Source organism: Drosophila ficusphila, unplaced genomic scaffold (assembly GCF_018152265.1).
Source record: "Drosophila ficusphila isolate 14025-0441.05 unplaced genomic scaffold, ASM1815226v1 contig_198, whole genome shotgun sequence".
NCBI lineage: Eukaryota > Metazoa > Arthropoda > Insecta > Diptera > Drosophilidae > Drosophila > Drosophila ficusphila.
This window is the reverse complement of record NW_025064092.1, coordinates 737797-752454: the sequence shown is the minus strand read 5'-3', so window position 1 is coordinate 752454 and position 14658 is coordinate 737797. Positions and strand designations below refer to the sequence as shown.

The 14658-nt window shown below is 39.9% G+C and overlaps 4 protein-coding genes across 4 annotated transcripts; 3 read left to right on the top strand and 1 right to left on the bottom strand.

Moving 5' to 3' along the window:
- The first annotated feature begins 1281 nt into the window (after positions 1 to 1281).
- Positions 1282 to 5172, top strand: LOC122319783 (uncharacterized serine-rich protein C215.13-like). Its single transcript, XM_043207553.1, has 2 exons — positions 1282 to 2588; positions 5065 to 5172. The coding sequence occupies exon 1, from the start codon at positions 1362 to 1364 to the stop codon at positions 2580 to 2582; it is 1221 nt and encodes a 406-aa protein (XP_043063488.1). The 5' UTR covers positions 1282 to 1361; the 3' UTR covers positions 2583 to 2588; positions 5065 to 5172.
- LOC108091144 (protein sisterless A) lies at positions 5105 to 6597 on the top strand. Its single transcript, XM_017190180.2, has 2 exons — positions 5105 to 5353; positions 5418 to 6597. Exons 1-2 carry the CDS (start codon positions 5329 to 5331, stop codon positions 6188 to 6190), a joined length of 798 nt encoding a protein of 265 aa, XP_017045669.1. The 5' UTR covers positions 5105 to 5328; the 3' UTR covers positions 6191 to 6597.
- A 430-nt stretch (positions 6598 to 7027) lies between these two features.
- On the bottom strand, positions 7028 to 7834 carry LOC108091152 (serine/threonine-protein phosphatase 4 regulatory subunit 2-like). Its single transcript, XM_017190188.1, has 2 exons — positions 7648 to 7834; positions 7028 to 7593 (listed from the first exon to the last, which is right to left on the bottom strand). The coding sequence occupies exons 1-2, from the start codon at positions 7688 to 7690 to the stop codon at positions 7214 to 7216; spliced, it is 423 nt and encodes a 140-aa protein (XP_017045677.1). The 5' UTR covers positions 7691 to 7834; the 3' UTR covers positions 7028 to 7213.
- Positions 7835 to 11926: 4092 nt separating this feature from the next.
- LOC108091156 lies at positions 11927 to 14344 on the top strand. The gene is made up of 2 exons (XM_017190192.2): positions 11927 to 12680; positions 13204 to 14344. Exons 1-2 carry the CDS (start codon positions 11941 to 11943, stop codon positions 14297 to 14299), a joined length of 1836 nt encoding a protein of 611 aa, XP_017045681.1. The 5' UTR covers positions 11927 to 11940; the 3' UTR covers positions 14300 to 14344.
- The last annotated feature ends 314 nt before the right edge of the window (positions 14345 to 14658 follow it).

The window sequence follows — 14658 nt, the reverse complement described above, 5'->3', positions numbered from 1 at the left end:
TTATAATAGTGAAATTGAAATTTATACGTCCTCCTAATGCCTTTTCCGCAGTTTTTCTTTACCCGATATCTAATATACATAGATTTTAATTTAATGCCCTGGACAATTTATTGCTGCGCTGACATAATTCAAACTCAATGTCGTTTTGGTATGTGGGATGCGGCGAAGTCTCCTTCATGTGCGTGTATTTATGGGCGCTGGCTCCTCGATTTATAATGTCCTCGCCGAGGGTATTACGTTTTGAATTGGACAGCGATGGGAATCGAACCAAGAACCTTATATCCATTAAAGGCGAGGTTTCTATCTAAACAACAATAATAATTTCCATTTTAGATTTTTCGGGCTTATGATATCTGAATATACATAGATATTAAATTTAGAATTATGTATGTTAATGGACAGTTTGAATATTTAATGTTTTATTCCACATCCTTAACAAAAAAGGAAACTTTTAGGGTATCCTAGCCATCGGTATTTATTTCTTCTCCTATTTTATTTCACTTTCCCTCGAGCTGGAAACTTGTCAGGCTTCAAGTGTTCCTGCGGGGTTTTTGGTAGCAATAGTGGGAGTGGGGGAAGGTCAACTGGGATTTGCTTGAAAATGATTATAAATGGTTTTTTAATTATATTTGTCTGCATATTTTCTCATTTGCCACCCAAACGCAGTCGTCGATTTTATTGTCCACATGAAAAATTGATAATGGTGAATGGAAAATTGGAAAAACGGAAAATTATTGTCCGTCTGCCGCTGACAGCTTGCCCCCAGCTGGCTGACCGAGAGATTTCGAGTTAAAACTGCTTTCGGCCACTAAAAATACTCAATTGTTTTGCCAATTACCCAGCGGAGTTATTTATGCGATTTTTGTAATTCGACGAGTGTCGCATGTGGTGTGCGAATTAAATAATGTCTGACATATGGCGATTATCCAGCGGAGTAAATATTATATTACGAACTGAGAAAAATAAAACTGGAAACTAAAGGGGTTAACGCTTTTACGAAATGTATACAATGTTCTGTTCTTTTTACTACATTTGTAGTTTTAGGAATAAGTGAGGTTTTCAACAGGAATAATTATTATATATTGTTTTGTTATGCAAGTTATGCTGTCTTATGTATTTTTATGTGAACTTCAAGAAATTATAAACTTGCACTTACTAGATTTTCATTTGAATCGCATTAAAGGCTGCCTTAAAACTTGGTAAAGTGTTTTCGTACTCGAAATCTGTGAAAAAGAACCCCTTGAATATAATTTCCAGCTTCCAACAAGCTTCCTACACACTCACTATATATTGAAACACTTTACTACCGATTACTACTTACTAGCACAGAATAAATTTTAGATTTACTATAAAATCCGTCAATGGGTGCGGCCTTTTCTTCGTTGATTTCGGGACTGACGTCCCCCCCTTCATCTGACTTGGAATCGGAAACCTCAGAGTCATGGATGTCCTTCGACTCCGAGCTGTGTGCGGATGAGTCATTCTCCAGTCCAGAGTCCGTATACTATTCTCCAGTGGTTTCCTGCACCTTCGATTCTTCAAATCTCCGCCAAGATGAACCTGTAGATTCCGAACAGACCAACCGTGGATTTGCTACTGATTCTCCGGATTTGGTCAAAGCAACTCCCAATGACTGCCAGGTACTCCTTTATCCAGTTCCAGAATTTAAAGCATCCTCCGCCGATTCATTGGACATGGACATTGGACATATTGCAAGACTAAGGGAGAGCGCCAGCTCCCAAAAATGTTCCAGTTCCAGTAGTTATTCTATCGGAGATCTTCTGCTCTCTTCTCCAGCTTCGTTTGGAGAATCTACGGATTCTTGTGGCGAATTTTGCAGCGAAACTACCCAACCGACTTGGTTCCTTTCCACGACATCGTCCGGGGAGTATTTAAACAGCGATTACGAAAGATTGCAGTTTCCAGATAGTTCCCGCAGTTATGTTATTGGAGATACTTTCTTGAATACCCCAAATTCGTTTTCTAGCAGTTCCAGCACTGAATTCTTTCCAGCTTCGAGTGAAAGTGTTTACAGTGACTCCTCGCTTTCCATACCAACCATAGACCTGTCCTCCTTGGAATCGGAGAATACGGAGTCGGAAATGCCTCGGGTCTTGGGAACTCCACGGACCAGGACAGTGCGTCTGGATGCTCCGCCGGAATCCTTCGAACCGGGTGCCAGATCACCGGCTTTAACCTTCTCCCACGGCTTCAACTTGGCGCTGATCAAACTGTATTCGGAATACGAGTTCCTGTGGAACCTAAGGCACTATCTGTTTTTCGATACCCGTGGCAAAGTGGAGGCTTGGTTCAGTATTTCCCAGAAACTGGAGCAGATGGGATTGGGCAGTGTTTCCCCGTCATTCTGCCGTCGCAGGATCACGGAGCTGCGTCACTGGGAAAGTGCCGACCGGCTGAAAGCCATTCGGGGTTCTCAGATAATCATATCCGAAGAGGTTTCTCAAATCCGCGATGTCAGCTATCCTGGTTTGCCGAAATTACGACAGGATCGCGCGAATAAATTTGTGCCGAAGGGGAGTTATGCCGAAGCCTTCAAATTCCTTGACAAGATTTTTGACTAGCAACTGGTGAGAACTATATTCATTTCAGGAGTATACCTCTTTTTAAATTTCTATGTGTAATACAATTAAATATATAATTTTAATAGGGCCTAATACTCTGCCAAACTGCATTTCTTAAGTGTTTTCATATTTTATACATACAAACAGTGTATACATAAACAACACTTTTCACAACTATGATTTTTTTGTGCCTTTTTTAAAAGATGCAACCCATACGAAACATCAATATCATATTAAACTTGTCAAAACGATTTTACTTGCCAGTTAATCACATTGAAGTTCTTATCAATAGGATCGGGAAACTTATATAGAATTAATGGGAATAAAATGATACCATGGTTGTTTCCGTCATGTTTGAAATATTGAGTTTTTTAACGACTCTTGAATTTCCAATTAAATTCCATACAAATCGGAAGACTATATCATATATTTCTCTTATGAAGAACCATCGAAAATAAAATATAGACTATATATGAACTTCGGCTTGCCGAAACTAGCTTCCTTTCTTGTTTTAAGCTGAAATGGAGGATTTATACTTGAATGCCCATGCTCACAAAACAGGACAATGATACGAAAGCGTTGGTCCATTTCAGTAAGTCTTACTGATTGCTGCTATTTTTCCAACAACTTCTCCTCCATTCTTAAAATGGATAATCGTCGGTTTAACCCTTTAACAACTTTTAATCAGGTCGCTGAACTTCCCAATGTTTTGAGGGCTGTTAAAATTATTATTACACTTTATGCGGTGGGTTTTGTGGGTAAATCCCGCTGCCTGCAACAAGCCCTAACTTGTTTGGCACACTGACCAAGTTGACCCTCCCAAAATGGTTACCTGATTGGTAAACCCCATCCGCGGTGGGTTAAACCAAACAAGGAAAACAACAATGTGGCAGGTAGGGCGCCATTTGATTATTCGTTCTTATCTCATAGCGACGGCTGATCTGCCAGCTGGACAAATGTATATTTGCTCGAGCAGGTTGAATTGCAGGTTAGATAAGAAAAATCAGCGAGGGGCTGGTGATGATAGATAGCAGCTGAACTTGACCTCGGGATTACTCGGATTTATCGCACTATATGGGCAACGTTGTTCTACGACAATATTTGCATTTACATAAACATTTTTCAATCGAAATTGAAAATATTGCATTCCCATTTTAACGTAAATACGAATACTATTATAATAAATGTTCACATTAGAAAAATCATATGCTTTATACTCAAATTCAGCAATGTATTTTAAGCAAAAGTGGCTAAAACTTAAGGGGTTATATCCAGTTGCGATTTTGAAAAAATCGAAATTTTTTTTTTGCCTATTTTGAATGTATATATATCTAAGAAGATTATCTGAAAATTTCAAAGTATTCCGGTAAATAGTATTGGAGTAATCAGTGTATTTGTAAAGACGTCTCCCATGTAGTTCAACTAGTAGCCAAAACTTTAAATGCGTTTTTCTCGAAACTATGTCTTCAAAGTCGGTGAGCAAAATTTCTCAGAGACGGCTTGTCCGATTGACTTGAAACTTTCACATTCTCTTCTTAGATATTTTTTTCAGGTAATGAAACTTGGAATTTTGGCTCCGACAAAAACTTCGATTTTTTTAGCCACTTCAAAGTTGAAATTTTTGTGCCAAAAACAAAGTTTTATGTTTGGGAAGCCGCCATTTTGTCAAAAATCAAAATTTTGAAAATCCCAAGTCTCATTACCAGCATTTGTCTATTCTTTACGTAATCCTTTTGGTTTTTTGCAATTCAGATCATTTGGACCGGAGAAATTTTGCTCACCGCAAAACCTTTTTTTGAAGTGGACCCTCGGGAGATCCTCTACAGGACCGACGGAGTCCAACATTTTTTTTTTTTTTAAATATATTCTAAAACTAGAAATAATGACCTATCTTTTCATATATATTACGTATTCATACAATAAATTGCCTCTCCAAAAATAATTTTCAAAAAAGCTCATTTTTTTGGCCTCGCAACTGGATATAACCCCTTAAATGGGTAATATGTTCCTTGAATAAATAGTTTGTTTCAATAATTTATAATGTTTTTTATGAAAAATAATTTTTAAAAATGTATTTCTGAGAAAGTATTTCACGGGTATTACAAATTTCGTTTGTATCTAATATTAAGACCGTGTTTTTACCTTAAATCAATACTTTATAAAAATGGATAAATAATGGATTTCCGAGAAGGTATTTTACAAATTACGACTGTAGTAAAAGATTCTTTGCTTTTCACATTTAAGTAATACTTCACACACTTAAAAAATTCGAATTATTTGAACAATAATGCTTTCTTAAGAAACATTATCACATTTTACTAAAATCGAACGAATATTTTATTATAGTGGTGCCTTAGGATCAATCCGATTGAGATTGCATTATAGGAATGCCCTAAAATCCGTTTGATAATTGTCTCATTTAACTTACCAAATTTAGTACACAATTTAATTCCTTTATTTAAGCATTTATACATATTTGCAGATACAACGGCTTCAGTAATATCAAGTTCTCGTTTTGTTAAGAAATTACCAAAGGGTGGAATAATTACTTCACGTTGCAGGGATTACGTGTTATGGTTTATCATTGGCTTTAGCCACTTTAGTAACACACTCTTTAAGATGGCAGAGATGGCTTAGGGATGTTTAAGATCCCGTCGTATGCCCGAGACTTGTTTGAGATGTTCGAGTCATAGGTAGTATTCAAAATACCTGATGGGTGGATCGTTGAGGTCGCACTGGATTTTCGATGCCAACTTTTGACCCTTTATCAGGTAGGAGGTGCCACAGTGTGTTATCACCTTTAACCCCGCTAATCCGTTTGTTTACATGCTTCAGATTCGTCGACCAATCCGTGGCAGGTAGGCGGTGCCCCGAAAAGCGGCACAAACAAGATCGTAAAACCCACCGACCGACCATTCATGAAGGTAGATCCCACGCCCAATGGCAGCTACCTAGCTAGCTACCTCCCAGATGGTATATATTTGGCCTGCTGGGAGGGAGTGTCATCATTAGCAATCGAGAGTTCGACGAGAAAACATCGCATCGCCATGGAACGGAGCCACCTTTACTTGCCCAGTTTGAGCTACGCTGCCATGGCTCACGTGTACGCTCCCTACAACGGAAGCACCCTGCCCGCTCCTCCAGCCTCTTCGTCCGTTTCATCGAAGCCGGAGCAGATCGAGGAGATGGTGTCCCAGCAGCTGCACCACCTGAAGATGCACTACGCCGACGAGGAGCAGCGCTACGTGGACCAGATGCTCCTGGAGAACCCAATCGTTGTGGAGCGACGGGCACCGCCGCCGCTGAAAACGGAGATTGCCGCCGACCATGGAACGGTCTCCGGATCCGGATCTGGATCGGATGTGAAGGACGCGCAGCGCCAGCGGGCGGAGTCCTGCCGCAAGTCCCGCTACAACAACAAGATCAAGAAGGCCAAGCTGCGCTTCCGGCACAAGTTCGTCAGCGGGCAGCTGAAGAAGAGCGCCGTGATGTTGGACACGATGCGGGACGTGATCGCCCAGGCGGAGCGGCAGCTGCTCGAACGGGGATTCCCCGCCGCCGCCATCGAGCGCATGCGCAGCACCTTCGGCCTCGAAATGGAGCAGTGATACTCCACAGTATACAGTGATTATAGCGATTAAAGCCCGGACCGAGGAAAATCGGAGGAGGAGGAGGAGGAGGAGGAACGGATCCCTGACTAGTCCAGCATTAGCCATACCACACACTTTTTTTTTCTTGTTGACTATATTTAGTATTACTCTAAGGATATTATTAAATTTTTAAATAAATTAACGACAAATTGGAAAAACATGCGCTCTTCTCAATTCATTTCCACCTTTCAAAATAATTTACGAAATTTCAGCGGCGAGAAAAACTATAAAAAAAGATTTAGTACAAAACAATAAGGAAATACGTTCACAAATAAGGATTTTCAAATTCGAATGGAAAAAAACTATTTGAGAGTTCTGACACTATTTCAGTTGGCTGAAACATATTCAAGAGCCAGGAACCTTAAAGACAAGGAACCTACAAATTACGTTCTTAAAAAGTTCCTCAAAATCTGTAATAGCTAATAATATGTAATCTATGTAGTAAAAGTGTAGGGAAGTATATTCTTACGCTTTCATAATTTTCGTATTTTAAACGACTGTTGAATTGTATATGATGATATCATTAAACTGCTAAATAAAAAATATATGCACCGTCTATTATCTTTATGAATAACTAAGGCACAATAACTAAAATGCACCTGAATAAGTTTTTAGAAGTGCTCGAAGCAGACGCCCAGATTTACACTAGTACACTAAGCAGACGCCCAGATTAGTACTATGCCCGGATAATAAGTTTATATCGATTTTTAAACAACATTAAGAAATAAAGAAAGAATTGTGCGTTGCAAGCTTCTGACTGAAATTGTAATATGGTAAAAGGATAACTTCGCCAAAATGGTTGTATGGAGTGTTTATTAAAAAAATGGTAAAGGATAACTTCGCCAAAATGGTTGTATGGAGTGTTTATTAAAAATATGGTGGGGCAGGGATACCTGGACTAATCCTCCATCAGGGATCTGTCCATGAAGTATTAACACATCTGCCCGCTCGAATGGGCATTTGTTAGTGACCCATCACCTCCTAGTTGGTGTCCTCAGGGGCCACATTGGCCTCGTTTTCTTGGTCGCATTCGGTTTCGACCACCTCCTCTCCCTCCGGAGTGTCCTCCAAGGGATGGTGGATTTCATCAGGAGTCGGTGGGTCTACCGCATCGCCCAGTGCGGAAGCTTCCTGCTCGTCAGAGGGCTCCTCTGCTGCTTCTGACTCATTCTCATCCTCTGCAGCTTCAGCCTTTTCTGCTGCAACCGGAGAAGGTTCAGCCCCCTTCTTTTCCAGCTTGGCCCTCTTCGCCATCTTGGAACTGGCGACCGGGGACGAGGAGGACTCTTCTTCCAGAACCTTCTTCTTCTCCTTTTCAATGCCAACGTTGGCTGCCAACGGATCGTTCTCGTCGTTAATTTCTGTGAGGGAATCGAATGCCTTAAATGGACCCACTTTTCCTAGATAGAACTTACCCGGCATGCTCCTCGGCTTCACGATCTGGTCGGTTTCGCTCATGGTGGATCAAATCAATCGTCAAATCAAAACTTTTGTGGAAAGCACTTTCCTGCAAGGGGGAAGAAAAGTTATAGGCTCTGTTCACTTAGACCTCCGGTGGCAAAATGGCAGATTGACAACTAGCTTTTAGGTTTTACACAGTGACGAATCAACTTTCAATGTGAACGTCAAGAATTCAGAGTTGCATCGACTTAATATCGCATAGAAACGTGCTTAAAAAATCGATAGTTTTGGTTGGATTGTGATGCTGAGAAAAAATATAGATATTATCGTGTCGATTGGTCCTTGCTAACTTTGAACCGAATTTATACGCCCAGATTTACACTAGTGCCACCTAAAGTACTATGCCCGGATAATAAATTTTTATGGATTAAATGGATTTTCACACATTAAGAAATACAAAATAGAGCCAACATCAAACATTTTTGGGTGCAGAATTAAAATACAGAGAATAGGCTCTTTAAAAAATTGGCTTTTACATTTTTAGTATATTTTCTATGGTCAAGTACATAGTATAATTTTTTATTGACTATAAAGCTAATGTACAAAAAAAAATGTTCATCGCATACTTGAAGTTCGCTTGGGAAATATTTTTCCACATTTACCGCTTGGGCAGACTCCAGGGTTTCTTTTCCTGGCCGAAGGTAATCCCATGGAAATTGGGCCAATGCAATGCACCCATTTCGACTTGGTTAAGTTCAGTTCATTTGATCCGACATGATTGCACTTTGCTTCCCCAGTTTCAGTTTATTTTCCTTTCTTTTTCGCTTGCGAACAATTTGCGTTGCCAAAAGCAGCAAATGCAATGGAAGTAATGGCCCTAAGAGGGGTGTGCCAAAAGAATGAGGTAAAATTTAGTCCGGCCACCGAGAGGGAGTCTTTCCGACTATTCATTACAATTAAAACCCCAACAGGATAATTTTAAAGTAATATTTTTTAAGCTGGATATATCGAAGAATAAAAAAGAAAAATAAAACATTTGACGGAGAATTTTTCCTTAATTAATATTTAACTTTTAACAGAATACATGTTTTTAAATAGATACAATTAAAATTAGTTTAATAAAATTTTAAAACATTAAAACGTTTTTGTCAGAATATAATACATAGGTATATATTTTTTTTGTAGGATGCAAAAAAAGGTCAAATTTTGTGTGACTTTTGGTAACTTATTGTTTCTTTCCCATTTTTTAGTCATCCACTAGTCGTTGTGGCACAAATACAATATTAATAGGAGAACATTAAGGAAGAATTCGGGGAGCAAATAAAACGAAAAGCGAAAGTATAAAACGCTTCGCCACAATGACCAATCGAATTTTAAGCTCGCTCAAAAATTTCATTTTCACGTGCCAGGTTACAAATGATTTCATCTCCTTTTCGGTGCAGTTTCCTTGGATTTTCCCCGCATTTTCAAACTTTCTGGTGCTCCATACCTACGCACGTCCCACTCTGATTTGCTCACTCACTCAAGTGCATACAATGGCGTCCATGTCATCAGTGAGGATTTAAGTCCTTTTTTTCGTACCTACAACAAAGAAAGACAGAAAATTTTCATTAAAATAAAAATTCATATTTTGTTCAGTAACTAAAAAGGATTTAAATAATATACCAAGCCAAATGAAAATGCATGATTACACAAATTAGATTAATGTTATTGTAATGTTTATACTGCGAAATTTTTATTAGTAAATACAAATACTATTTGATTTAGGCCTTTTATTTATTTAGTTAAATCAAAACTTTTACTATAATGTTCTATAAATATTATATGTATTAAATAAAATTCGTATTAATAATACTCCCATGGTTTTGTATCTAACAAAGGAGTCTAATAATTTATAAACATGGTATTAATAAGTTTTGTAGAAGAATTGATAGGTATTTATAAATACGAATACCAAAATAAAATTCAAATGATGTATAATTATTATATATATTAAATAGTATCATTAATAATATTAGCAATCCAAATTTTTTAGAGAAATAAAGGAATTCTGTTTATTGATTTTTCTAATTGTTTTTTTTTTTTATCAATGTCTATTAAACTAATTAATAAATAAACTTTTTTTCATATTGCATTTTCTTGGTACAATTGCTCAGGTGGTTCCCATCACTGCTCGTCATAATAATAAATGAATGAAACGTTGCACCCACATTCTCTTTCCCTTTCATTTTGCGTCTCGCCCTCCCTTTCTCTCCTTTGTAAAGTGTCGGAAAAGAACTTCAATTTGATTTTATCGCTCGGCCATAAAAGCTCAGCTCGTTTGTGTTGAATGCAGTGCGCGGTCCAAGAATTTCCAAAGTGCGAGGGAAATCGCAGGGAGGCTTGAAGCTGATGGGAAAATGGGAACTGCAGCAGACAGTATTACCAGCAATAGATGCCAGTCGGAAAAAGATCGCCATAATAAGTGTTTTAGTTCCCTAACGATTTTGGGAGTGGTAAGGCATTTTGAAATCAAAAAAATAAAGAACAGAAAAACAAAATAATAGTTATCTTCAATAAAACATTAGGGAATAGAAAAGTTTGGTATAAACTATTTAACTTAAGATTTCAAGACCAATGCTTATTAGGCATAACTATCATATTTTTTTTTAATTTAACAACATTAATGAACTAGGTATAATTAAAAACAAAATGCAGAAAAAAGTGTACAATGCACACTGTGCTTATCCTTTTGTTCGCTATATTTAAGCGTTCTTTTAAAGTTATTAATTGTACGACCTCCATGTTTTTGTTTCGAAACAAAAGTAATAACTAAGAGAAGCTGCCAATCGAAACACCTTCCCGCTTCTGACCTTCATGAATGGCGGCCACACTTAACGGGAAATTAGCAGCGCTGGCAACACTGAACGCAGGGAAGGAACGTGAGCTGGAGTCCTAGACAAGGACCCGCCTCGGCCATTGTCTATTCGACGCACCTGGCACAAAGACGATAAAAACTCGCATTGTCAATGGGATCGTCGGTGTGGGAGCGGTATCAAAACATCCGCCTCGAGGCGTCCTCCTCCATTCACGGCACGTTCCTAATGCGATGAATTGCTTTTTCAATTTTCCAATTTATTTTTCATTTTCAAAACTACACAAGGCGAACTTTATTGATGGTTTTTGTTGCTGCAATTGGCAGTGGTTATCGGACAGCGGGCACTCGGTGTCCGTATATAGGATGCATATACATATATATATATATATTGTATGGCGGATGGGGAACTGAATTGGAAAAAGGAAGCGGTGGCCTGAACCCGAAACTTTTTAGCAGACGCACAAAAAACAGGAGCACAATGGAGTGCAGTGAAAACGTTTTTCTCTAATAGTAAAAACTTGACAATTCGAAATATGTTTATGACTTTCATAATACTAAATTTGTTTCCAACTACAGCTTGCAATTGTATTCAGTTCTTTTGAAATTTAAAATATATACATATTTGAGATAAGTAGGAACTAGCTTAAAATGTTTACAAAATGTGAACACATATAAAATTAATCTCTAGTAATTTAAAGCGAATCATATGTTTAATCTGGTGTACAATATAGATAAACGTGTTTGAAATATCTATGAAATCACATGAATGTAATGTGTTACTGTTTGACCAGCGGAAAATCTCGCTCGGGAAAAATCGCCATCGAGTTTCCCTTGGCCTTTCCTTGGATTTCCGCGTTCAGTCGAGTTGACTCGATTTGGCTTTGTATGAAAAAGCACAACAATGGGAATAGAAATCGCAGCAAGGTTCCGATAGAAAATAAAATACCTGTAGATACAAAAGAGGGTAAAATGGATTCTCAAAACTGCAATAACAAAGGCTATCTCTTTGTGGTGTGAATATTTTAAAGGAGTACCATGTTGAGTTTTATACAGATCGTTTCTTTAAAATGTTTTAAATAGAGAGCAATTACCTGTTATTTCATAGTTTTGTTTATTATTCAGTGAACTAAATTAATTCTTAAATATGTATGCTCCAATCGGTGAAGAACTTATGAGATCCGAATGGTTTTTTCGGGTAAGGGAAGGGATCCCCTGGTGTCAACATCAAATTGCAGGGTATGATAATGATGTTTGCCTAGGAGCTGTGCGACCCAAACACCTGACATAACGAGACTCTAATTGCGCGCAAGCAAACAGAAAAAATTGCAGGTGTCAAAGCAGGAATTGTGAATGGTGTTCTGTTTCTGGATTGTCTGGCAAAGGATAGAGTGCGACTGCTTGGGAAACTGCTAGACTTACCGGGTCACTTGTGATAGTGAAATCCAGTCGAATGGCTGTGCTAAGTTCGCTCTTCCTGCTCTTCATGCTGGAGAAGTCGCAGAACTTGACCCAGCTGGATGGACTTCTCGCGGAACCCACGAGGGATTTGCCCCAACTGAAGCTTTGGCTGCGGGCGGGTGAACAGCATCGGGATGAGACGAATCCTTACGTCCTGTGGTTCCTGCAGCGCTCCAATATCTCCCTGAGCATCCACACATACGAGGAGGAGGGTCACGAATGGACGGACGACCGTTTTGGCCGGGAAAATCTGGCTCTGGTGATGAGTTTCGACCAACTCGTCTCCAATCGCGGAGCAGCTGCACCCAGTCAGAGAGCTGGTGTTTTCTTCTACATCTTGGCAGACCAAGTCGAAGACCTCCTCCTTGAGGACCAACTCCGTTTGGAGGAGAGCTGCCGGCAGTTGTGGATACTGCACAAAATCTACAACCGCTTCTTTCTGACCAGAGATGGTGTTTGGATCTACGATCCTTTCAAGACTCGCGACTCCTCGTTCGGGCGATTGGTCCGGTATTTTGGCTCGGAGCCGTTGGACAAACTGCTTTTCCACGACATGGCCGGCTATCCCCTGCGGATTCAGATGTTCAAGTCCGTGTACACGCGTCCGGAGATCGACAAGGACACGGGTTTGCTGACAGGAGTCACAGGAGCGGACTTCCTGGTGGCCCAGATGCTCAGGGAGCGGATGAACTTCACGATGCTGCTGCAACAGCCCGATAAAAACTATTTCGGGTGAGCTCCTCGTTTTTTTCTTTTTCGAACGGTAAAGCTAAAAAAAACAATGTATGTATGTATGTATTTATCACATTATAAATAACATACATATGTATTACCTCTTTAAAATTAAAATATCTGTATATTCTTGATCCTTTATCATGCGAACCCGATCAGAACATACTGTCGTTTCTAAATGTTTATCAAGAAAATAAAAAACTAAAAAGTGTCGCCGCAAAATTTTTAAATCTTTAATCATAAGCCGTTTATTGCTTAATATTATGTTTATAATTATATTTTTTTATATTTTTGTCCTCGACGCCATCTTGATTTTGCAGTATAACGTGTTAGAACTTTTATTTTTAAAGTGTGGCCAGAGACTACAGACGGTAGAAATACTCAACTCTCGCACAAGCTTCTATGATAAATTAGCAACTCCGCGAAGCTGTAGCAAAAACATTCATAAGATTTCTAAAACAGTATTATTTGTTATTTCCCACTTCCTTTAAAATTACTTAATTTTATTGTGATTTCTTAACAGAGAGCGTTCTGCAAACGGCACCTACAATGGTGCCATCGGATCGATCATCAACGACGGCCTGGACATTTGCCTGACGGGATTCTTCGTCAAGGACTACCTGGTGCAGCAGTACATGGACTTCAGTGTGGCCGTCTACGACGACGAGTTGTGCATCTACGTCCCGAAGGCGAGTCGGATCCCCCAGTCGATCCTCCCAATCTTCGCAATGGGTTATGACATGTGGCTGGGCTTCGTCCTGACTGCTTTTGCCTGTGCTCTGGTTTGGCTGACCCTCAGGATGATCAACCTGAAGCTGCGGATCCAGAGTCCGGGCGATCGCCATCTGTTCGGACAGGCGTTGGCCATCGTGGTGGACACCTGGGTGGTTTGGGTGCGGGTCAACTTGAGCCACCTGCCAGCGAGCTACGCGGAGCGAATGTTCATTGGTTCGCTCTGTTTGGTGAGCGTGATCTACGGTGCCATCATCGAGTCCAGTCTGGCCACGGTGTACATTCATCCGCTTTACTATAAGGACATAAACACCATGCAAGAGCTGGACGACAGCGGTCTGAGGGTGGTCTATAAGTACTCCTCCATGGCGGACGACCTCTTCTTCAGCGAGACATCTCCGCTGTTCGCGAGTCTGAACAACAAGCTCTTGTGGAACCGCAATCTGCGGGCGGATGTCACCGAGGAGGTGGCCACGTACAGGAGCAAGGCCGGGGTGTCCAGGTACACCTCCCTGATCCTCGAGTCATCGCGTTTTATCCTGCTGCGGCAGATCTGGGTTGTTCCCGAGTGCCCCAAGTACTACACCATCTCGTATGTGATGCCACGGGATTCCCCTTGGGAGGATGCGGTGAATGCCCTGCTCCTCAGGATGCTAAGCGCCGGCTTGATCGTCAAGTGGATTCACGACGAGAAGTCCACGGTCGACATCAAGATGCGGTCGAGCATCTTAGAGGCGAATGCGGAGTCTGAACTCGTGCGGGTTTTGACTATCGGAGATCTTCAGTTGGCCTTCTACGTGGTCGTCGGAGGAAATCTCCTGGCCTTTCTTGGCTTTTTCCTGGAGCACTTCTGGCGGAAACGGTTTCCCCAAAAAACGGGGAAATAAGTTAAAAGTTTTTATAACTATTAATAGAATTTAAATTTTATTTATTTTTTTTAATAAACCGGCAGCGTTCACATTTTGTGATTTCCAAATTCACTTGCTACTTTTTCAATATGAATAATGGTGATTACTCGGTACAAATTTAAAATGTATTCAAAGAAATAAATTCACTGTCTTTTCAATTTTCTTGCCAATTTTCAGTATGATTAATGTTGATTACTCGCTACGAATTCAAAAAGTTGAAAAGAGTGAAACGAACCAAAACCATTGACAGGTGGGCACATTTATAACTTGTTTTTTTTGTCATTTATTCAGCGAACATTTCATTTTCGCCTGCACCGCTTGCAAATTTCATTTTGGAA